The sequence below is a fragment of the Neopsephotus bourkii genome, unplaced genomic scaffold (genome assembly GCF_033783945.1).
Source record: "Neopsephotus bourkii isolate Nb327-2 ecotype Australia unplaced genomic scaffold, CSIRO-AGI_Nbou_v1 NB_1187, whole genome shotgun sequence".
In the NCBI taxonomy this organism is placed as follows: domain Eukaryota; kingdom Metazoa; phylum Chordata; class Aves; order Psittaciformes; family Psittacidae; genus Neopsephotus; species Neopsephotus bourkii.
Window position 1 is genome coordinate 115,381 of NW_026901672.1, and position 25,632 is coordinate 141,012.

Below are 25,632 nucleotides of genomic sequence, written 5' to 3' on the forward strand. Positions count from 1 at the left end.
AGGAGCCACTGGTAGGGCTGACAAGCTCCTTACTGTCTATAAGGACAGGTTGAACATCAACCTGGGCATAAACATCCCTAGGTGTCTAAATTCAAGTGTTTTCCTTATGGACACTATCCCACTCAGTACTTTGTCCAGCTAAAATTTGGCAAGAGAGATTCCACCACGGAAGGCTGCTAATTTTGCCTTGTACGTCTAACTGGCAAGTGATGTGAGGAAAATAAAGACAATAGAACATTCATCATTCTCACACTGCCTCAGCATGGGTTATTACCCTCTCAGAGTTTGTCCCCACAAACATTCAATTTGGTGTTTGTCACAAGTGATAGAGCAGGATCCTATAAAGACGGTCCTGCTGCTGCTGGGAAATATTTCTGTCCCTGGTTCCTGGTCCCAGATGTTCATTTCCTCTCCCCCATACTGGAGGTTTCCAGACAGATCTGCATGTAAACTAACTCAGGAGCTAGCAGGAACATGGGCATAGGAGGAATTCTTATATAACAGCTTAAAGAAGCCAGTTAAGTTCCTAACTGAGAAAAGCAAGAATCATTTAACTACTTCCCATTTGACAAACTTTAGGGATTACCTCTTTTCCTGTTAGAATACTGCTCATGCTGCTTATTTCATATATCATAAATTGCTGCCTAATGTTGAGCTGTGAAGTTTCATCGCAGAAATTCTTCTGGAGACATTTTGACTTGAGCACAAGATTTATTGCTGGGCAGCTAGTGGATCTGACGTCTGTGATGACAGATATTCTCTTGTCAAATTAATATAACAACACTAAAAAGAATAGGGTCAACCTTAATGTCCCTGCTGTCTTTTTCTGTGAGTCACAGATGTACCCACATGCAGATTCCTGAGGAATCCCCATCAGTAGAAGCAGTAGCATCACGTAAGGTTATCGAGCACTAAAAATGTATATGTTTGTTTTATTAGGCAAACGTATTTTGCCCACAGGGGTGCGGGTCAGGAGGGTATGATGGAGTCCTGGACTGAAGCTAAACCAATAGTGAGATCCTGCTCTTACTCTGCAAGATACTGCACATTCGCGCGCTAAAGCACATTTCTGTTACGTTACCCAGAGCGAATAGTTTATTACGTATCATTACCTCTGAACAACAGATAATCAATTTGGATGTGTCCTTATTTACCTGGACAAACACTGGAAGGCTTTGCAATTTAATGGCCTAACTGTTTGTTAGAACAAATAGACCTATTCAATTCTGAGATCACAGTCAATCTGAGGGTTTATAGCTGGTTGGTTTCTGCTCTCGAACTGTGAAACCTTGATTTGTTTTCAAGGTGTAAAATTAACAGTAACATTTTCACATGCTAACGGATAAGTCCCTTATTGAAACATAAGACTGCACTTGCTCATTGCAGAGTGAAAATAGCCTCGCTCAAAAACCCAGCACAAAGCCTGTGCCCTGGCTGAATTTCACACAAGCCCTGACATGATGCCAGATGTGAACTGGCCCAGACAAAGGCTTCTGCAAAAGAGTAAATTTCAACTATTAATTTACAGGTTGAAGCAGGAGTTTTCTGCTCATTATTAAATTACACCATTTGTACACAGCTCTGAGGTGCAGCAATGGAGTACGCAAACCTAACATGGGCACTTAAAAGAGTAATTCTTCAATTTATCTCTGAAATTATTATTACTAAATTGGTAAATCAAACACTGAAAAGGGGTTTTAAATCATGTCCCCTTGGTTTAGCAATATATCCCACATTGTAATCAAACCAGTGTAAATAAGCAAAAGGTTAAAAAGTGAAGGAATATCTGTCTTCAGATTTTGAAAACCAAAGGAGTCACAACAACAGATACAGAAAGAAAAAGCAGTAAGGGGAGAAAATGCATTTTACCATATTAATGTGTTGGATATTTTTTTCTATTTATTTGGGTAAGCCAAACTAAATCCTCAGAATCAGAGAGCCAAGGTAAATTCTGAAAATATCAAGCTAGACTTCAGTCAGAGAGATGAAGATGGAGAAAGGCAAAGTCTGGCAAATGAAACAGGCTACAGAAGTAGCAGTTTCAGTGAAAAGCATCAGTCCTGTAAATCTGCTTTTTAGCCAGTGTGGAATGAGTTTCTGTTTCCAGTACAAACATCACCTTATCCAGCAATATCCTTGCATTAATCTGCTTGAGAGACTTACTGGAGTTTGGACTTCTAAAGAAGACACTTATTAGGATGCACTGAAGTATATATGTGGAGTATATGTGATAAGGTGATACTCCAGAATATATAGTGATGTTCAAAGAGGATGCTTCAAAGTGGCATGCAGATACTTCCATTGCTCTCTGTCTGGAAAACAGCTGGAGACAGCTACAGAATTTATCTGCACTTACCTGCATTTTTAATTGTTTTTCTTTAACTTCAATACCTTTTCCTCCTTCTGGTGATTTGTCCCCATAAGGAAAGATAACTATACAGGAACAACATTACTTCCCTGCCTTGCCCCCATCCCTTTCAGTTTAAAAGCCCAGACTCTTAATCTCTTCATATAAAATAGATTCTATACTCCCCTATGCATTTTCATAGTCCTTTTCTGCACACACTGTTTGGATCTGTCTTCTTGTGACCATTAGTGCCTCCAAGTCCCTGTTAGTATTTTTTGTACCCGCCTTTCTTTCAGTTGCACCACTTTAACAGTTCACAGACATCACACAGCTTCTAGAAAGCCCAGGTCTTCCCCTTTCTCAGTAATAACTGAGTCTAAATAATATCTAAGTCAGAAATGGCTGGGTTAAAATTCCTCCAAATCTTATGAATGATATTACAGAACTGGTTCAAAAGGGAAACTATCAGCAACCTGAAGGAAAGATCCATATCCGACACAGTGCATTTACATTTTGGTTATCTTACTCTTGTCTGTGCTGAGACGAATTACTTTTTATTTAATAAATATATCCACATAAATCATAGAGATTGAATATAGCAATTTGCTGAATTGTGTGTGACTTAATCACCAATCTACAGTGAACAGATGCCTTATTAGGTAGGTCGCAAGCACCTCAAGGAGGCTGTATGTCGGGAGTGAAACTGCACAAGACACACAGAACACAACTGCCTCAGGAGCTCTTAGACAGGGGCACCCATGAACTTTGGATGCTTCACTGCCTTATTTAATTCCCAGTGATACTGTTAGCACCTCTATTGAAAGGCTCCATCATCTAATAATAAAGCTACTGCACAGTGCCACTTAGATCTCCCCATCACAGAGCTTCAAAGGACTCTGAATCAGTGGCATTTTGCTTACTCTTCTAAAGCCTTAGTTTTTTTTGTTTTCAGTTCTTGACATAAGAGATCATACCTGTCAATCCTTTCTTACAGTTTCAATTGAAGGTTTTCATCAAATGGAAGAAAAAAAAATCCACAGTGAATCCTTCTCCTTATTATTACAATTATCACTAATATTACCATTTCCATTACCCAGAACAGATGTAAGATCCTTAGCTCTTTCTACTAAAGCTTTTTGCCCCAGCATATCTTTGAGTGCCATAGGAAAGGGTTTTATTGGAGGTTCTGGATAAACTTCCAGAAACATTTTTTGACCAGGGTACTATGAGGATTTATATAGTTATTGCCAGGGATTCACCTTTAAATTAACTGTGCCTTTATAGTACTAAAATTCTGCCTTTTCATTAGTGACATAGCTTAATTGCTTCACAATCAAGGTGAAAAAAAAATTAGAAATAAGAAGAAGAAAGGGAAAAAGAAGAGTAGCAAATACCTGCCTGACTTAACCACATTAAGCAGCATGGTGCAGAATATAACCTAACAGTCCAGTGAACTGTCAGTGGCAGAAGTAATTGGAAATTGGTGGGATAGTTCTTCATGTGATGGGGATGGGAGTTTTTCATGCCTATTTTTAATGGGCAAACAGCTCTTAGGGCAGCTTCATATTCTGTCATTAACTTGTAAAGATCCTTTATAATGTAGAAAAGTTAAGATAGCAAAAAAAAAAAATAAAATCCAATTACATGTTTAATGACTTGGCATTTGTGGTAATGCTATCTAGCACTAATTCACCTGTTAGAAAACAGTCTATCTTTTAGTCCCTGAGGTTAATAGAGTGCAAAAGCCTAGCCTTATCAAAGGGTGGGAGAAAAGTGAGCAATTTTTTCCTACAAATAAGAAAGAAAAGCAAGAATGACAAAATTGATTATGAGTTTTCAACTTGCTTTTTGAACTTAAACTATTTATTAAGTACCTTTTTAAAGAAAATAAACTTGTAACTGCTGGTGCCTATCTGGCCCTGAGTATTTTGCAGGGAGGGATGGGAGACTCCAGTACCTTTGTACCCAACATGAGCACCCACAGGAGTGAGGCATACACACATATCATGTCATGGGGCTGCAGCAGTGATGCTGCATTGCCTGCTCTTGAGATCAAGGCCTGCTTCCTTTCTATATGGAAATGGGATCCATAATAAAAAATGTGGTTTGATCAGTCAATAGGTAGATGGATGGATTTATCCTGTCCTCAGCTGCATACTCATAACTACACTGAAATCAATAGCAGATGCTTAAATGGAACTAAGAGCAGAATTTGTTCCACAACAGCAAAGAAATCCAGTTTATGCAAACATCCATATTCATTTACATGTCTGCCTTTATCAGTTGCTTCTGTATTTGCATCTCACCCTGGATAAAAGGTTAGTGAAGGCATTTGTAATGAACCCTTCCATTTTAAAAGATTTAAATAGACTGTGGTATAAATTACATATTCTAACTGACTACTATGGCATGAATTTCTGAGTCCACTGAAAGGAAGAGAGGCAGCATTTACCACATTAATGCAGCATCTTCCTTTGCTTAATACCAGATTTGTCTGTGTCAAGGCTAAACCAGGATTAGCTACCGAAATACTAAATGATTTTAGAATTCATGCAGTCCTGTCTAGCCCATGTAGAACATGGAGATACTGGTAATATTAAAAACAAAACAAAACAAGCAATTGTCCTCAGTCCAGCTTCTAAAACTAGGAGTTTCACATTAAAGATAAGTGCTGTCTAATGGCTGGAAAACAAGCCCAGAAATCAAGGTTTATCTCCCCTGTTCCTAACTTAGCCCATGGTTCATCTGTCAGGAGCAAATGAAGGCTGAATACTGAGCATCCAGAATACTGAAACCCAGTGATTTCATCTGGAATTCTTCAGTAACCTTTGGTTTTCTCAACAGTCATCCCATACAACTTGTTCCAGGGCCCTTTAAGGTCAGCTAGGGCTTTGACATTAACTTCAAGGTGAAGAAGTAAACACCTAACTTTGTATTCCCTGTACCTGTGCACCTCCCATCTGCAGTGTGGAAGCAACAAAACCTAGCTTGCCCTGAACGATTTGGATGTGCCTGGTGCTTAGAGAACAAACACTTGCAGTGTGCCCTTCAGTGATCTGGTGGTTACAGAGAAAATACAAAAATCTCATCTTAAGGGTGGGATACACCTCATTTGATATTAGCTTACAAAAGCAGTGTTTAATACACGTAGGTCATCTAGGTTCCCTTTACTGTTCTTTGAGAAAAACAGGATTGCAAAGTGGTACACCCTGATCTCACAACATTCTTGAAGTGTGATTCTGTAACTCGTAAATGTTACTGTCTCCTCCTCTTGACTCTAAAGCAAGGTAAGGCTGGCTTAGAGAAGGCAGAATTATTATCTCAGCATAACAAAATAATTGTAAACAAACTAACAATCTTTTGTTTATGCCCTGAAGACTTACTTGGATGCAGATGCTATGAAAAAGGACTCTTCTATAAGTGGATGGATGGATGGATGGATGGATGGATGGATGGATGGATGGATGGATGGATAGACGAACAGATGGAATAAATTCTTTCTTTACATACATGGTCAAAACTCCCATTTGTGGGTCGTTCGTTTGATTTTTAAAGTTGCTACTATTATAGCTTCTCATTTGGAACAACCTAAAAGAGATGTTCAGCTACTTTGGGGAAATGCAGCATGCAGTATGACCCACTCTTACGAAAGAGTCAAACTTGTTTTCCTAAGTTAGTTGAAAGCAATGTGTCCTCATTCCCATGGCAAGGAACATTTCCTTTAGTGCAGCTGACAAGTTTTTCAAGGTGTTTCTGCACAACCTGTAAGGAAAGCAAATTGTCATCAAAATTGAAAATTCAGAATATGGGTTTGGTTTGGGTTTTCTTTCTTCCCCTGAAGGTCCTTAGGGCTCTTGAAATGCTAAGCAGAAAACGGAGCTCAATGCATATGGAGGAGATTTTCATATTTTAAAAGTCAGACAGAGTGTCAGCCGGCAGACACAGCAACTCCAAGAATCTTCAAAAAGGCAGAAGCAGGAAAAGTTTACTGCTTGCTTGGCGGACACGTTATTTTAGCTTGTGCTCTGCAGATTGAGAGGTAGATTGCCTAGGGTCAGAGGGTGACTCTGCCCTGCAGCATGTTATTCCTCCCCTTTTTTTTTTCCTTTTTTTTTTTTTTTTTTTTTGTATTTAAGTGCAAATTTACGTTTGGCTGCAACCTGCCTCCTTAATGATGGATCAGCCTTTTGTGCAGGTATAAGCTCTGATTGATGGGGCACGGGGATAGGAGAGGAGAATGGAGAAAACAAGTTTATAAATTTGACATAAGATCTCAATTGCAGCAGGAACTCTGCCAGTCTCCTTAGGCATAAAATTGGACTGGCTGGAGACACGTACTGCATGTGTGATGTTTCAGCAGTTATTGCTTTCATTATATCTTTACTTACTCAGTTAACAGACTACTGAACTTGCAAAATCTGGAAAGACTGGGTTTTTTTGTTTTAAAACTAATTTTATGATGGGGGGAGATGGAGGAAGAACTGGAAAAACCTGAAAATTACATACCAGATCTTCATCTGGTATTACCCAGTGTGATTTAATTGATTTCACTGGAGTCAAACTGATTTTGTTTAGCCGGTGACCTGACTCAGTATTTCTGTTTTGCTTTAGCTCTCTCCCCATCCCGCCCTGAACAGGCTGTGTTGACATTTCATGTTTCCTATTATTATTATTATTCCTTCCTTTGTTTTGGGAATTATATGGCTTATTGACTAAACAGCATTAGAAAACTGAAGTTAATAGGCCAAACGCTTCCCTAGCGCAACTTTATTGAGTTCAAGTTATATAGAGATGAATGAGTTCAGGGACTCCTCCAAAGGCGGTGATTGCAGAGGCTGATTCCATAATAAAATGGAAGTCCACAGCTTTGCTGTCATTTCAATGGAAAATTTGCGAGAAGCCCAGTGCTTTTATTTTCAGCTGATGTGATGAAACCTGAGGGTACTGAGCATAAAAAGGTAAAATCATACCTCTCTTTACTGGATTAGAACAAATACTTTAATATTTTCAAGAATGTATTTAATAATAAACATGTTCATGTCTGCCTATTCCATGGAGCATTCTGGGTTGCATGGCCAACCAGAATGGGCATCTTCTCCACCAAATCACTATAAATGGCAACTGAGAGATCTGTTTATTGGCCGGTACATCTGACTCCTGGACCAAGGTGGGACTGTGAGGATCTGGCTCTTTTAAAACAGCAGAAATGCAGCAACAACCTGTATCAGGGTCAGAGAAAACAGATTCTTAGGGATGGGACGAAAAAAAGAAAGGGTTTCCTAACCAGGAGTGTTTTAGGGACAACCTTTTTGTGGTCTTAATGGAGCCAAAACCCTTTTTGCTTGTGAAATGGAACTTCCTGGGACAGACTGGAACACTTGTTGCTGGTAATAGTAAAAGACAGGACTGAATTATAAAGTTATGCCTGCAAGTTCTGGGTTTGTTTGAGCACAAGGTATGATGTTATTTTTTGACAGAAGGACAAGGAAACAAGGACTTGGAAAGTCTGTTCAGCAGTAGTGTCACCTAGTAAGAAAAGGCTTGACACACACTAGACAGTATACTGTGTGTTAGGAGCTAGGTCCTATCAAAACAAAGTGGGAATGCAGAAGGCAGATGACTTTTTTCTCAAAGAACTCTGAATCTAACAGTAATTAGTTATGCAAAAATACAAAATCAGCTGGGAAGTGAACCTTGTCAGGCAGAGCATTCCGTAAACCCAAGTTATTGCTGCTCTGAGATTTCAAACTCAGCTTTATGCATGACTCTTGTGTTATCTGGGTTAGAATCCACAGGGCCACACTTTTAAGAGCTCAGCTCTCTGCAGTGGTATGTTCTGCTGGCTGGTTAGACTTTGGACGTTTGCTCTCTGCTCTATACAGTATACATTTAAATGTTTTCTGAACACATTACAGGGACGGCTTTTGTTCCAAGGATAGAATAGTGAGAGGTGAAGGGAAGGGAAGAGGAGAGAAGGGCAGTTCTTTTCTTCTTTTCTTAAACCCAATTCTTACCCATTTTTAAAGGAAATATGGTAAGTACTGTGTTAACGACTTCTTCATTGTGGTTCTGAAAACCTGCCCATCACTGTGGTATCCATCCGAACAGCAGATACTCTCCAAAAATTATTACCATCTGACAGATGTACTAAGGGTTATGTATAGTTCTTACCTGTCTCAGTCTGGTTTCTGGTGGACAGGTGTCCACATTTGGAAACAAAGCAAGTCTGACTATACAGATACTTTCAGCCACTTTCAGTGGTATTGTCCCTCAATGAGAAAAGGCCTGGTATACACTAGACAGAAAATAGTGGTGTGTTTAGGAGCTAAGTCCTGTAATAGCAAAGCACAGTAGAAATGCAGAAGGGCAGGTGACTGTCAGCAACTTCCCTTAACCTCTTTACCAAGAACGTGGGACCTGGCTGAACATGTGAACTGATCAGTCCTCTTGCTTATTGTGGTAGACTCACTAGCAGATAATACATGGTGTATGAGGCAGCAATGCTGGTCTGTGGAAGATGGTATATATTTCTCAGAAGGATTGAGAGGTTACATATTTCTCTGTGACTATTGAATCACTATCGAATATGAACTGCAAGTGAAACTTTTGCTTCAGAACAAGAAAAATAGTTCCATTCCCTCCAAAGAGAATCGTGTCAGCAGCAAAGCTCTCTATTGCTCCCGCTGCTTTCTCAATGCTTCACCTCATCAGGCTTCTGGGACCTGACAAACTATCAGACTGAAAAGCAGAAATAGGATGGGGGCAATTTTAATGCATGAGCAAAGCAGTGAAGAGTGTCAATCTCACAGCTGCTATAGGTTCTCAGTGACAAGAATGGCTTAATATCAGTAAGTAACTAAATCTAGCTGTAGCTAGCCAGTTACTTACAGTCTTCAAGAGGAAAAAACAAATTTCTCTTTGTGTTCTAGTCTTCAGAAAGTTTGTAAATGCCGACGTGTTGAGTTAAATTGGTGTTTGAAGATCGAGCACTCAGGAAAATGTTAGGGCACTACAGGAACATGTGGTTGGGCTGTGTTGTGGACAGAGAGCAGGGCAGACTGTGAGGCAGTCAGGACAGCTCCATGGGGATGGGACATTAGCCCAAGAGTGGGAATTGACTCAGGAGAGCTCGCGGCTGGGCTGGGCAGGGCAGGGCTGTGGTGGAGCAGAAGACTGATACCTGTGGTGTTGTTGGGATGCGGAACACTCTGAAATGGGCTCCTGGGCCATAAGCAGGTAAAAACCTGTGAGGATGAAGGCCTTTTAGTCCCTCAGGTCCTTCTCTCAGTTTCACCCCAAGTCTAGAAAGGACAGATGCCCTCTTCCTGTTGGCACAATAAAGGTCAGAGTTTGTTTCACAGGGTACTTTGAGCATCAGCAATCTTGACACTCTGGTTCAAGGCCATGTTGGAAGGGGCTTGGAGCAACCTGGTCTAGTGGAAGGGGTCCCTGCTCATGGCAGTGGTTGGAACTGGATGAGCTTTAAGGTCCCTTCCAACCCAAACCATTCTATGATTTATGATCTTGTTCTTGCTACCACATACATGCAGTTGCCTGTACAGTGTGTGCTACTTTAGTCCTGGAATTCCTTATGAAATATACTCATTAGTTTCCTTAAAGAAAAAACCCAAGTAGATTTGCCAGAAAAGTTTGCTTATGGGTGTGCTGCAGATTGGCAATAGATGTGTCTTATTTAGCACCTAGCACTTGGAATAATCCTTCCCTACTTCAGCGGGCCAGAAACAACCACCACAACATGCCTTCATGCCATGCCCTAGATGTCACACTACAAAAACCTTCCTGTAGGCTGCAAAACAACGCTTACATATGAGGCACTTTGAGCTGGAAAACACACACAGAAATAAGAGTGTCTTTTGGCCATAAGAGTGGAACTCAGATATGAGCCAAGTATTATTTGCAGCAGCAGAGAGTTAAATGGGATAATGCCCTCATTCAGCTCTGCATCTGCTCTGTACTGAGTGGCCCTGCTCAGCTTTCGATGTATGGCACATTGTACAGACACTGCACCCATTTGGACATCCAACACCTCCAGCAGAATCTGTGTCAGTGGGGCAGGCAGTGATTCCCAGACATCTGCAGTATGTCCATCATTGTGTTTTCAAAGTACTTTAGGATCCTTCAAGGAGAAAAGTACTCTGTTTGTCTCCAGGGCAGGATTTGAGAATTTACAAAAGGTTATTCATATGGGAAAGTATTATAAAGCACCATTTTTGATTGAAATTGCATCTTTCTACAATTTTATTGTTAAAAATGTCTTTCTTAAAAATTTTTCTCCTCTTTTGCTTCACTGAGACATAATGTACTTTTTAATCAGACACACTGAAATCTGAGAAAGTTAGGAAATATACCACCTCAAAACTGTTTTAATGCCAGCTTCAGAGGTTTTGTTATCTTTTTTCCCTGTAGCTTTTCTTTGATAAACGAAGCTTGAATAATGACTTAAAAATTAATAGTGAAATCAATGGTGAGGCACTACTAATTCCAGAATTAAAAAGTAATCCAATTTTTCCTGAGAAATAATAATACCAAAACAGGTACACACATATGAAAGTACTATTTGTGCACACACACAGATATACATTGCTTAGCTCTAAAAGGGTGAGATTTGTCTCTTAAATTTTTACACTCTTATGTCTTACCTTTTCTCCATAGCCAAGATCAGCAACACATTTGTTTATCTTTGCTATGGAAAGCAGAGATTTTATGTAAAAAAATGGATTGGAACTAAACTACCGAATAAACAGAAGCCATCAAAAATTACGAGGCAGGCAATAAATGAACGTCAGAGCTGTAGGAATCGTAAATGTGATCAGAAAGTGACAAATGAAGACACAAAAGCTAGATAAAAGATAACATTTAAAAAGAATAAACTTTGAACATCATCTATGCAAAGGATCTTGTTCATTTAATTACATTTAAATTATGTTTTGCACTCATGACACATGCCAGCTTGGCACAGCTGGAAAGCAAAGGCTTTATTTTAGTGGTAAATGGTTTTGGGTCATGGTTTTCTGCAATTCCCTAGTTGTTTTGAGAAAAATGAAGACAAGACCTCCTGGTCACCTGAGGAGGTGAAATACTGAGGAGTATTTCATATATACTGGAAATACTGGAGCACCTGAGGAGGGGAAATACAGTGTTGAGATGAAATAGTCCTTTTCTTACAAAGGTGTTCCTCCCCATAGACACAGAAAGAGTGGAATAGTAATGAAATGTGCATTTTTGTCACTTAAAAGTACCTGCAATCCTTATTAATGCTTGAAAAACTAAGATGCTTTAAAATCGTAAGTTAATTACATTTATGTTGCACATTGCCTGTTCCAGGTATCGAGGCATCCTGTTCATATATTTTACAGTTGTTTTCTGCTAGGTGCTGTCGCCGGGCACTCCGGCGCTCGCTGCCTCAGGTTGGGACCGCTCTCCATCTTGCCATGCCCCCCAAGGGAGCAGCCATCTTGCGTACCGTACAGCTGGAGGCAGCCATGGCTGTACGAAAGAGCGGCGTGGGCGCAGCCATCTTGAGACCTCACTCTCAGCTGACCTGCTCCGGCGGCCATTTTGGTAAAGGATAGTTGCAGCATCCCGGCTCCTTCCTCCCTTAAGCAAAATGGCGGCGGCGGCGCATGCTCAGAGGGAGGTGGTGTTCCCTCCGGCGGGTTGTTGTGGTGGGGGCGGGGAGCGGCGGCAGCCATGGGAGAAGCCGAGAAGTTTTACTATGTGTACAGCTGCGACCTGGATATCAACGTACAGCTCAAGATGTGAGTGAGGGCGGACGGGGCTTGCAGTCACCCCTTGCTGAGCCGCGGGCGGCAGCGGATGTGTGGGAAGCGGCCCGGGTGCTGCCGGGCTGCGGGAGGCTGGGCCCGTTCCTCTGAGCTCCGCTGGGTCCCGAAGCCTGGCCGCGCCGTCTCCTGTCACCGGCATCCAGAGCTCCGCTGCGTGGAGCGGTGCTGTGGAGACAGGAGGCGGGAGGGGTGTCCGAGGGGCCAGGGCTGTAAGCTCCGCTCTGGCCGCTTTGCATTGGTCTTTGCATTAGATCCGGTAGTGCTTTAAGGCAAGGGTTGCCTGTCAGCTCAGCGCTGTCTCTGGTACCCTCACCAGCTGGCGCGGCAGCTCACCGATCAGCTTTAGAGGGAAGGGGTGCATTGGAGACTCCCTTTCCTGCTTGTTTGCCTCACCCGTCAGCGTTAGGGCAGAAGGATGCGCTGGTGACAGTTTCCTGCTTGTTTGCATGCTGCTTTGAAAGCAGGTTGCTTTTGTTTTTTTCCTTTGTAGGCAGATCTAGTGTGTTTCTCACCCCGTATGTGCAAACACTGTTGAAGCTATGATCACATGCAGTGTTTCGTAGAATCACAGGCTGGTTTGAGTTCGAAGGGACCTTAAAGTTCATCCAGTTCCAACACCTTCCACTACACCGGGTTGCTCAATGCCCTCTCCTTTCAGTGGTTCATTTTTGAAGTTAGGGCTTTTTCTGCATCACAGCAATTGGGTGTTTACATTTGTGTGGGAGGGACATGGCTGGCTGTAAATGTACTATACCCAGTGTAGTTACATTAAGGCATATTGCACTTTTGAAAGCTAACTTGGGAAAACTTACTCGGGGCTTGTTTAACTTCTGAATGGAAGATGATACCTGAATTCAGATGCCTGTGTCCTCTTTACTTATTCATTCTGCCAAACAAAAGTGTAGCTAGGACTTTGTGCATCAGAGTGAATGTCATCTTGGAATATGCTCTGATAGATTCTTGCAAGAAACTTGTTCATCTACTCTGAATGTTTTTGTGATACTAATAGATTTTTGTTTGCTGCTGGGAGATTGATGTTATCTATTGATAATAACTGTTATATAATTGATGTTATTACATATTTTTCCATCGCCACTACATTTCTTTTTTGTTTTCACATGTGCATCCACAGTCAGATATTACATATACATGATTGTTCTCATCATGGTATAGCTGAAGCCTGATAAATACCATGAGTGTGCTTTAACACTAGCATTTTGCATTGTTGCAGTGCTTTAATCAGGTTTGATTTGGACTGTCTGCTGAGCTTTAATTTGTTATTAAATTAAGAGATGACTGGCATCCAAAGCTATGCATTCACATTTCATAATGCTTAAAAAAAAAAGTCTTTTCTTAATTATGAGGTTTTTAGGGGGGATATTTTTTGTGTTTATTTATTTGTTTTTCTCCCAGTGGTATTTGGAGCACATGTAATCTGATGCTTGTTTTGATCTTAATAATAGCATCACATGCCATCTTGTTACTGCCTTACTTAAGATCCTTCATTTGATGCTTTCTGAGCATCTACAGGTTGTACTAGATAAGTTTATGCTCATTGAAAAGACAAACAACTAATTCTTCCCTTTCCTGCTCTTCCCCTTCATCTTCCTGCTGCCCTGCTAAATCACTATAGCAATAAATTCTGTATTCATCATTTCACATCCTGAGGTCCTCTCTGACATTTGGATTTTACTATGGGCTAGTAATGAACAGCAAGGGTAGCCTCAGTGCTGAGTATTCTAAACTTAAGCAAAGGAAATGGAATAAGCTTTTTACTGTATATAAGATAAATTATTGTTTCTTTCTTTTTCCTTCCTACTCCCACCCCAGAGGAAGTTTGGAAGGGAAAAGAGAACAGAAGAGTTACAAAGCTCTCTTAGAAGATCCAATGCTGAAGTTCTCGGGACTGTATCAAGAAACTTGCTCTGACTTGTATGTAACTTGTCAGGTGTTTGCAGAAGGGAAGCCTCTTGCTCTTCCAGTTAGAACTTCTTACAAGGCTTTTAGCACTAGGTGGAAGTAAGTGGCTGCCTTTCATTTCATATTTCTCTCAGTTACTGTGGCATCAAGTTATATAAATAGATACGCATGTTTTTTGTTTCTGTCAGAAAGATTAGTTTTCTGTTGTGTTCTGCAGACAGCTTAAGTTTCTTCAAGTCTTTGTATGGTTATTAAGTGTTACCGTGACAGCACAAAATAACCTTTTTTCGGTAACGGGTAAGTGATAGAACTGTAACTTGTGTGTTTGGGCATGGCTTACTTCTTAAATAACTTCTGAGGCCTGGACTGGCATATTTTCATACTGTTTACTGGACAGACTGATCTTTGGTACTTAGTCATCAAGCCAGAGTACTTTTTCTTTGGGCTCTAGACTTTAAATATTCTCTACCCTTAGAAATTCATATTCTAAGGAGAATCTGGGTTGTATAAACTTATAGATTAACCTGAATTCTAAAGCTTTATGATTAATCACAGATTGTTTCCATGCAGCTGGAATGAATGGCTGAAACTGCCGGTGAAGTACCCGGACTTGCCTCGCAATGCACAGGTGGCTCTGACCATCTGGGACGTGTATGGACCTGGTAAAGCAGTTCCTGTGGGAGGAACAACGGTCTCGCTCTTTGGGAAATATGGGTATACTGCTTTTTCTTTGGTACAGAGTTGAAGCTCACATGTAGTGAGGTAGCAGCGGCTACAAGAGGTTTGGTTTTTTTAAGCCAGGTTAACAGTTTCTCATTTGAAAAATTAGATACATAATTACTGTATTTCTTCATGAGTGTAGCTTCGTACGTGCTATAGTGTTGTAAAAATATTCTTCTCTTGCATAACACCAAAATTTAGGGTTTTTTTTTAAAGATGTGTAAGCTTGAATTTTTAAGTAGCAAATGCTGAAGTCACTTCATATTTGCACTTTTGTAACATAAGGGTACCAGTACTGATTACTTAACATAGTTGGCTTGCAATTGGGCTGTTAATGCAGCCAGGAATCTAGTTAAAGATTTATTTTAAAATTTATTATTTATTTATAAATTTATTTATAATTTTTATTTATAAGGAATAAAGAGTAACTCAGTAAATACGGAATTTTCAAAATTAATAATCCATTATCCTTTAGAGAGTGTGGGTTTAGTAAATTTGTGGATGACAACAGTAGGATGGGAAGGATTACAGGTGTGCTGAAAGGTGAACAATACACCAGAAGAATCTTGACTAAGTGCAGAGGGGACTGAAAAAAACACAGGATGCAATTTAAGGAAAAGTATGAGGTGCTGGTACTTTTTCCATCAAACACAGAGTAGGGAGCAGCTGCCCAAATAGAATAAAAGATTTGTGGTTCAGGATTCATCATCAATATAGTCATGGAGGGCTATGTCCTTTTCAGGAAAGACAGGCCAGCCAGGTGGGGTGGTGGGGTTGCTCTTTATGTGCGAGAGCAGCTACAATGCGTTGAGTTCTGTCCGGGGACAGATGATGAGCGAGTCGAGAGTCTGTGGGTGAGAATTAAGGGGCAGGCTGGCAGGGGCGATACTGTTGTGGGGGTCTGTTACAGGCCACCGGATCAGGGTGAGGAAGTTGACGAGGCCTTCTACAGGCAGCTGACAGCGGCCTCACAGTCACAGGCCGTGGTCGTCGTGGGGGATTTTAACTTCCCTGATGTTTGCTGGAAGGACTACTCGGCAACCCAGCCGCAGTCCAGGAGGTTCCTCCAGCGTATGGATGATAACTTCCTCATGCAAATGGTGGATGAGCCAACCAGGAGAGGTGCGCTGCTGGATCTCATCCTCACTAACAAGGAGGGTCTGGTTGAAGGAGTGAAGGTTGAGGGCTGCCTTGGTTGCAGCGACCACGAGATGGTAGAATTCAGGATCTTGTGTGGTAGGGTCAGTAGAATAGCAAGTAGAATCGCAACCCTGGACTTTAGCAGGGCAAACTTTGGCCTCTTCAAGCGATTGCTAGGGGAAATCCAGTGGGCTAGACTTCTTGAAGGGAAAGGGGCCCAAGATAGTTGGTTGACGTTCAAGGACTGCTTTTTCCGAGCTCAAGATCGGAGCATCCCGACACGTAGGAAGTCGAGGAAGAGGGTCAGGAGACCTGCGTGGTTAAATAGGGAATTGCTCGGTATGCTCAAGTGGAAGAGGAGAGTTTACAGGTCATGGAAAGAAGGGCTGGCCACTTGGGAAGAATATAAGGCTGCTGCTAGAGGATGTAGGAAAGCTGCTAGGATGGCTAAGGCCTCCTTGGAATTAAAGCTGGCGAGAGGGGTCAAGGACAGCAGAAAGAGCTTTTTCAAATACATGGCAGGTAAAACTAACACCAGAGGCAATGTAGGCCCGCTGATGAACGGGACGGGTGCCCTGGTGACAGAAGATACAGAGATGGCAGAGTTACTGAATGACTTCACCCCAGGTTCCAGTATAGGCTGGGGAACAACCTGTTAGAGAGCAGTGTAGGGGAGAGGGACCTGGGGGTACTGGTGGACGACAGGGTGACCATGAGCCGACACTGTGCCCTTGTGGCCAAGAAGGCCAATGGCATCCTGGGTTGTATTAGAAGGGGGGTGGTTAGTAGGTCGAGAGAGGTCCTCCTTCCCCTCTACTCTGCCCTGGTGAGACCTCATCTGGAATATTGTGTCCAGTTCTGGGCCCCTCAGTTTAAAAAGGACAGGGACCTGCTGGAGAGAGTCCAGCGCAGGGCAGCTAAGATGATTAAGGGAGTGGAGCATCTCCCTTATGAGGAAAGACTGAGGGAGCTGGGTCTCTATAGTTTGGAGAAGAGGAGATTGAGGGGTGACCTTATTAGTGTATATAAATATATAAAGGGGGAGTGTCACGAGGATGGAGCCAGGCTCTTCTCAGTGGCAAACAATGAAAGGACAAGGGGTAATGGGTACAAATTGGAGCACAAGAGGTTTCACTTAAACCTGAGAAGAAACTTCTTCTCAGTGAGGGTGACGGAACACTGGAACAGGCTGCCCAGGGAGGTTGTGGAATCTCCTTCTTTGGAGACATTCAAAACCCGCCTGGACACGTTCCTGTGTAACCTTATCTAGGTGTTCCTGCTCCGGCAGGGGGATTGGACTAGATGATCTTTTGAGGTCCCTTCCAATCTCTAACCTACTGTGATACTGTGATACTGTGATACTGTGATAATGCTCTTGTGAAATGTGCAAACAATGTTAAATATATGAACACTTCACAAGTGTGCACATTCAGGGGCAGTGTTTCATACTCCTCCATACTCATCTGCTCGTCTGGCATACATTCAGTTCTGTATAATTGACTTTAAGCAAGTTGCTGACTGCTGAGAGTCATTAAATGTTTAGCAAATAGGTGTGATGGAGAAGTAAAGACTGGTGAGGATGAAGAAGAGACTGTAACAACACTTTTCTGGTGTGCAGGTAGTGTTGGAAAACGGAGAGAAATAATTTTTTTTGTGTTGTCAGTGGATAAGAAGCAGTAAGGGTAAACTGAAGTGCAGGAAAAGTTTAGATTAGCATTAGGAAAGCCGTTCTAGTGATATTCAAACGCAGAAAGTGACTCTAGAAAGAGGTTGTATCTCTGTGCTTTGACAAAAAGCTTAGCATTGTCTTTGGGCAGAAAATTAAACTTGATCGATTGTACTGTCACCCAAAGACTACTTATAGCTTCTTAAACATTAGAGCATATTTCCTGGAAAAAGATAAAAATTGTGAATGAAATTTACCTTTACTTCCAGCATGTGAGCCCTGGGGATAGTAGATGGACAAGAAGCACCGAATAATTCTGGAATTTTATATTTGCTTGTGAATGGAAATCTTTGTAGTAGTATTCCATAAAGCAATATGTAAAGTCAAGGTCAGATGGTCTTTCTGGTTGATATTTCTCTTTTTTAATGGTTGACTTTTTAAAGTTGTATTTACCTGAAGTTGTTAGGTAGACAACTTCCAGTTGTTCTTACCTGAAGTTGTTAGAGTGAAGTGATCCACTTGGTTTTGTGAAGCACCTTTTAAGGTGAATCAGCACAAATAAATAAGGAAAGGAGGGTTTTGCAGAGAGAAGACGTGGTCAGCTACTCTACAAAGTTCCGTTCACTGCACAGTTTCAATTACCAACTCAATTTCAAGCACAGGTGGAGAAAAATGGTGGTTTGAGTGTTGTGGGGGTTTTTTTGTGTGTTTTTTTTCTTTTTTAATTTTTGAATTTTGTTTTTATTTGGCAGCTCAGAAGTCTCTTTTATAGCAGTCAACCTTCAAGTGAAACTTAGGTAGCTTTTTTGTTGAAATTTTTTGCAGACTGGCAGACCTAAAGTCAGTATTATAATTTGCAAGTCAAGAGAAATACTTTCTGCTTCATTACAAATAATAAAACTATGAAGGTCAAGCTCTGTCTTCAGTTTGCATTTATACCACTCCACTGGCTTCTGGAATTACCCATTTTTCTTCCACTTGCCAAATAACTTGGTTCAGACTTACTAATTTTCTTTTAAACTTCGTGCCAATAAAACTGAAGGCCATAGAGGGCACAAGGAGCAAGGCACTTTAGCAGTTCATTTAAATTATGCATGGCAGTGCGTGTTTCTAGGCTTGGCAAATGAAGTTACTTCATTTTCTTGCAGCTGCTGCTGTACTTTTGATTCCTGACAGGTGTGTTATTTTGAATGTACTGAAGATATTCTGCTTTTTTGCCCCTGCAGTATGTTTCGTCAGGGAATGCATGATTTGAAAGTCTGGCCCAATGTAGAAGCTGATGGCTCAGAGCCCACCAAAACTCCTGGGAGAACCAGCAGCACAGTCTCTGAAGATCAGATGAGCCGCTTGGCTAAGGTAATGGTATAGCAAATAAACTTTATGTTGTATGTGAAAAGCTTGCACTTTCAATAGAGTGGAATGTATACAGGCCTCTCATGTTGTTTTCTCATGTGAAAGCTATCTTCCTTTGATTAGATACTTCACAGGATTTATAAAAGTGAGTAAGCTATATCATGCTCATTGACTTTTGCAGTATTTTTTTTAAAGGGAACATATAAATACCTTTTCATATAAGTAGCATTCTGTTGTAACAACTTAACATCCTAATTCTTTGTAAAATGAAACTCTGATAATGCGTTGAAGATGCTGGAAGCCAAAATTCCATCAGGTTCGGTAAGAGCAGCGCATACCAATAGCTTGTGAGGACTAGTTTCTTTCAATAGCCCTTATTTAGATTTAAGGCTCTCTAGTGTAGTGTTCAGATGTGTATGACATTAGAAAGATACCTCTGCATTAGAAAGAATTTGAGTAAAATTGCAGAAATTAACCAAAGCTTAATTTATTTAAGTTTATCAGTACATGTGTGTATTAGGATTTTCTTCTCCCAGCTTGATGGCAAGAGTGTATTTTTGCCATCAGAACTACTGCAGTTGATCAGTGGATGTGAGTTCTTGAACTGTTTTACTCACTGAATTCTCTCATTCTTCAAGTAAGCTTACTCTGAGCTTTCCAAATCACTCTATAATAATTGTTAACCCACTTAGTGTACTTTGTACTCGATCTTGGCCTCCTAGTTTCCATCTTTGTGCAACTCCTAGTGAAAAATAAGTCCAGGGACTTAAATATGTCCATTTTCTTATGTAGATGTTTATCACAGTAATAAACTAACTTTCATTTAAGTTCTAGTTCACCTTGAATTTATAATGGAAAGCTTATTTAAAGCTTTCTGCTAGTTGTGGTGCCTCATTTCTTGATAGAAACAGAATAAATCCCCTCTATCCTAAGGAAACACTGTAGACAGGCACTAAATACCAAGGCTTGTTTATAGGTCATCACACAGTTACATGATGTAGGCAGTAGGTTTCCAAGAAGGGATTTTAGAGTGTAGGCCTCCCATTTCGTGTTTGTGCTGTTACGCAAATGTGACCATACCGTACCAGTGTTGCTTTTCTCCTCTTCCCTTCATTCCCTTATGTTTCCTAGCTCAAGTAATACCAATAATGCAGAGTATTTCAGTCATAAAATACCTTGATCTGTTCTAGCCTCTTCTTTTGGCATATGGGAGGTGAAGGCTAAAACCCTCTGAGGAACAGGAGGGAATTCTTTCATATCCCAACTGAGAATTCTAGCTAATGGCTCATAACATCACTGCTCGCATTCGTCTCCTCTGAAAGCTGTTTTTGGGAGATTCTAATTTTTGAAAAATGAGGGTATTTTCAGTGGTATTTTGTTGTATTCTTATATAAAATCATTTTGCTGTCTATTGGTAGCAAAGTGAATAGGGTCTGTGGGCAGTGTGTCTGTGAGAGCTTTCATTTGCACAGCTGTTTACTCAACAGATGAAGTTCTTGTGATGTAGCATTCTTAAGTAGCCTTTATTTAAGCACAGTCAGCTTCAGTTTTTCTAAGGCTTAGCAATTACTGAATACCTTCTGATGTTACTGTGTGATAGTATATTTAAATATAGGTAAAAGGAGTAGGTCTAATTAAAACAAGATGAGTTTGAGTGGGCTTTGTTATTCTTGGGTGTTTTGGGGGTTGTTTTTTTCTTTCCTGTTTATTGGACAGGCATCATTTAGAAGTGTCGTGCATTTGATCGATGTCTAATACCAGAGGCCAAATTAGATTCTTGTGGATAATAAGTAACTTCTGACAAGAGCTTGATGAGGGACCTTTTCTCCATCTGAAAGTTCTTTTTATTCTCTTGGCATACTTCTGAATTTTTGTGTTTGTGATACTTCTTATTATAAATAATTTGCATAAAATCAGTGACTGGCTGTGGGAGGAGTTTCATACTTTTACCTGAATAATTGGTGCTGTGGCAAGTCATGTTGAGGTGCCATATGGTTCTGGTCTTCCAAAACGTGTGATAGTTGCTTGTAAAATTGCTGCTGAAAAAGCCATGGCTTTGTATACTGGAGGTCATTTTTCCTGTACTAAGGTATATTAATGGAAAGAGTGGGGAATACACAAGCACGCTCAAATATTAATAACATTAAGGTGTTTCTCCCATGAGTGATGTGGTAATCTACTTAAATAAAAAATACTCTTCTTTTTGTTCCATTCGCTTCTTCACACCTTCTGCTGGCTAGATAATATTAGGTAATAGCAATGGTGAGATAGTATCTAAAGGGATACCTTTTACTGAGTAGCAGATGATGAATTCTTCTTTCCCTGAAGGGAGTGCACTAGCATCTTTCTTATTTTGAGCTTAAATATTAATCAATCTTTTTTTATGGGTCTCGTATGGAGGCCTTATAAGTTGCAGTATTATGATACTTTTCCTCTCTGTAAGGGAGATTTGCAGGCTTAAGAGGTTAATATTTTCCTCTAAAGCATACAAAATTACTTTTATCTTTGTTCTTTAGTGCAGCAAACAGGAAAATGAACAGAGTTGTGACCATTTTTCCCAAGGCTTTGATAAGTGCTATCCTAAATTTCTGTGTCAATGCTGGATGTGAATATATAGTATTCTGTAGAATATAGAATTCTGCATTAGAATGTAGAAGTAGTATTCTGAAAACTTTGGTCCACAGGTTTAAAGTGCTGGAAATAAAGAGGGCTGTCTTCAGTAGGAAAAAGTATTTTCATTAACTAAAAAAAAGAGTAGGGAGTAATTTAGAAATGGCTGAAATGACATGTAAAGGTAAGTAATTCCTTCATTACTGAGAATAAGAAGATCTTTTCTGTGAAGTAGGTAGGATGTTTGTGAATGTGTTGCATACAACTGGTCTGCATGCTGCTGTTTCTCTACCATGGAAATGCATTTTAGTAACATATGAGGCAAAGGCCAAGTCTTGCCTTATGCTTTTAGTTCAGTCCTGGCACATTCTGTCTGAAATACTGCTGATAGAACTTGTTGAACTGGCTGCAGAATATAACATAAGAGAGCAAAAAAATTGGCATCGTATTATGTTCCTGTTTACAATGCTGCTGATAAGTTGAAACAAGCCAAAGATTGAGTTTGTGTGCTTTGGTTACATCCAGCATCCTGAATTGTTATTAAGGATTATGCTTTGTCACCTCTGCCCTCCCTTTCCCTTTTGTCCTGTTTAGTTTATGAAATTTATAGCAGCTCAGATTAGCTGTCCGAGCTTACTGGAGAGAAAAGAAATGAGAAAAGCTCCTGCTGTATACTGAACAGCGTTAATTCTTAGAAGCTTCAGTGGTCTTCCGAAGTTTGCATCAAAATCTTATTACTTCTGCCAAACTATACTATGGTCTACAGCTTAAAGAAATGCTATGTGAATCAGCTGCTTTAGGCAAACATCCTCATAATCCTCATGGGATTGCGTTTTGCGTTTCATGGAATGAGGTCAGAACAGAAGGTATCACATGCTCATGCCTAATTTACTGTTTAGTGCTTCTTGAAATGGCCAGTTTCTAGCAAATCTTTAGTTTAAAAACAACAAACCAGGATTTTCCTCTGAGCTGACTTTGGCTTGGTTTTCCTTCCCAGCAGCTTTGACTGCTTTATATATTGTGACTGCTTTTGATTAGTACTTTACTTTTACTTGAGGATTAATAGTGGAAAATTTTAAACCTCATCTCTGGTAGGAACCAACTTAGTAGGAACCAGGAATCAGAAAAGATTGATTAGGTAACATATTTGTGGAATGAGCAAGTACTGGTACTGGTTGTCTTGCTTGTTTTCATGAGTAATAAGCCTTAAAATTTAATTCAGATCTTGGGTGGGTACAGAGGCCATAGTGTGGGCTGTAGTTTATTCCACCTTCTTTTTATCTAAACTGGTTGCAAGGAAACTAATTGGGAGTTTTGTTTCCTGTGTGAAGGTAGGAACCAGTATCCAAAGCGCTGATAGATCATAAATCCAAATTAAACTCTGGGGAGGTGAATGAAAGTGGAAAAACCCACAAACATTACAGTGAACTTGTCTTAAACACCAAGAAGTACGGGAAGTGAACTAGCAAGATGGCCTTGATATGTTGAATATGAAGGGGCAAGTGATCAAGGATAAATGCTTACCATCAGTTCAACTGATACAAGAACACTTGCAGACAGACTGCAGAACACTGAAATTTCATTTCATTAGTGGTTCTAATTGCTATTTACAGTCTTTTAAAGACTAGACAATTTTTTGTCTGTTGTGTCATCATTTCTTCTAAGGGTTGTAAAAAACTGTCTGATTCTGGAATGTTTCTGAAGCTTGCCTTGTCAGTTTATCAGGATCTGTACCTGAACATGAAGCTGATGGTTTTTGCAGAGAACGTCGTGATGGGGCTAGTATTTGGCCTAGGTCATCCTTGGTGTTTGTTAATACTTGTGCCTGTACTGCTAAGACATCAGTTTACTGGGGATTTGATTGATAATAATTGGTGAAAACTCCTAACCTTTTTTCTTTATTCACAGTTATGTTTTTATCTGTATTGCTGAGCTGCTAAAAAGTGTAGTGCAGGTTTCTGACAAACAGCACAACCTAGACAACTCCCAGCATATGGCAACTCTTAAATCTTCTCTATTTTGGTAGTAGCCTCATCTGCAGGTCTGAATGGAAGAAGTAGGCTGCTGTTGTGCTCTCTTGCATACAATACCTTCTATTTATGTGCTCTCCTAGGTCTCTTTTTATATTGCCTGTCCCCTTGCTGGGCAGCTGGAACATGACAGTCAGTATGACCGTTCACATTTAAATGCTTATGGGTGGGCAAGTTGTTCACTGGTGAAACTTACTTGTAACCCTTCCCTTAACAGGAATAGTTTTGAGGGACTTCTCACTGGACATTTTCTAGACGGGTTTCGATTTCTTTGAAACATGTAAAAACTAGATGTTTTCTGATTCCTTTTGCATCTCGCATACTGCAGGAATTACTCATGCTTTGGGGAACCCCTGTGATTTCTTAGGAACTGAAAAGATGATTGTTGTTTGTATTTGTGTAGACTTCTACTGAGTTTATGGAAAACTATTGTGTGCAAATGCATCTGAAACAACAGGCAGTACGGCTGCTATCTTTACTTTTTTTCTGTTATCTCGTCCTCATAACTCTTCTACTGCTAGGTAGTCCTTTAAACAGTCCAACTTCTTTGCTATTTTTACATCAGTGTGTAGATGTAGGAATAAATCTTGAACTACTTTTCAGATGACTAAAATGAAATGGGGAACAGGTTCTCTATGACTTGCTTTAAGTCTTCAGCTGACCTTTTGTAATGTGTAACTCCCAATCTGAAAACTTGTTTAGAGGTAAGGCTAATGGGCAGAATGACACAATTTGCCTATTTTTTTAAATATTTTTTTTTTTAATTGTTTGGCTTTGTAAGTTTTACTGTGTCAAATATGGTAACAAAAAATTAAATATGTTACTTTGCTTAAAAAACAGGTTTCTGTTTTAGTGTGTTCAGAATGCAAAGGTGGTGTGTTTGGAGTGGGATTTGGTCATTGCCATGATTGGTGTTTTAGATAGTAGAATTATTTTCATGGCACAGCTTAGCCATTTATAGCGACCTGCTGTGTGTCCCCTGTACAAGCATTTTTTCCAATTCCTTTATTTTTTCCCCTTCGTTTATTTCCCCCCTTGGTTTCATGTTAGTGTCCCTGTTAAATTATAATTTTTATGCTCTGTTTTTTTCCTTGCTCTGAGCCATTTAATTGTGTTTTTCATGCAGCTCACCAAGTCCCATCGGCAAGGTCACATGGTGAAAGTAGACTGGTTGGACAGACTGACCTTTAGAGAAATAGAAATGATTAATGAGGTAGGTACATCAAATTCTTTGATCTTGCTGGTACGAAATCTTTGCTTAGGAGACTGAACCTGAAGTGCTTTTCCTGCTTTTCTTCAACTGTCTGTATACGATAAAGGAAAATAATTCTTTTAAACTTCTAAAGTTGATTTTACTTGGGCAGTAATGAGAACTGTAGAATCATAGAATGGTTTGTGTTGGAAGACACCTGCAAAGCTCAACTAGTTCAAACCCCCAGCACTAAGCAGGGACATCGTCAACTAGATCAGGTTGCTTAGAGCTACAGTTTGATTGTTCTTTGGTTGTTTTTTGGTTGTTTTTTTTTTTTTTTTTTTAATATTCATTCAAGACCTGAATGAGGTGTTAACCCTCATTAGGCAAAATCACCCCCTAAACATTTAACTAATTATACTCATCTTGCACAACAGAACTCTGTTTTCTGCTTTGCGCTCTTGAGATTCACTTGCCTCATTTATAATTAGACTTCTGGGAATCAGATTATTTTTTAACTTAAATTTTTATAAACCCTCAGAACTCAGCCTTTTTGTTTGTTTGTTTTTTTACCTCTTCCATTTTTATTTCCTTTTTTCTCCCCTTCTGTTCAGAAAACTAAAAATTACTGATTCCTAGTGCTGTATCTGAAATGCAGAACCACTTTGTGCTGGAAAGTCAGTCCATTGTTAATGCACAAAACAAACTTGATTTGCTAAATATTAAAGGAAATTTTGTTTTCATTGCTAATCATACATTCCTGGTGGTGGTTATGTATAACTTCTTTCTTGTTTTGCACCTAAAATTTAAAATTCTGAGCCCTTTTTCTAGGCAAAGGGTTTCAAAAA

The 25,632-nt window shown here is 40.1% G+C and overlaps 1 protein-coding gene across 4 annotated transcripts in view; it reads left to right on the forward strand.

Moving 5' to 3' along the window:
* Positions 1–11,815: 11,815 nt before the first annotated feature.
* PIK3C3 (phosphatidylinositol 3-kinase catalytic subunit type 3) overlaps positions 11,816–25,632 on the forward strand; it is a 78,398-nt gene continuing 64,581 nt past the window's right edge. For 3 of the 4 annotated variants that reach the window (XM_061364080.1, XM_061364077.1, XM_061364078.1), the window contains exons 1-5: positions 11,999–12,126; positions 13,984–14,172; positions 14,644–14,787; positions 18,826–18,955; positions 24,719–24,805. In XM_061364080.1, the coding sequence (XP_061220064.1) occupies positions 12,059–12,126; positions 13,984–14,172; positions 14,644–14,787; positions 18,826–18,955; positions 24,719–24,805 (618 nt within the window). In that variant the 5' untranslated portion in view covers positions 11,999–12,058. Of the gene's footprint in view, positions 11,930–11,998; positions 12,127–13,983; positions 14,173–14,643; positions 14,788–18,825; positions 18,956–24,718; positions 24,806–25,632 lie in introns of those variants that run through there. The other variant, XM_061364079.1, reaches the window with a different exon arrangement.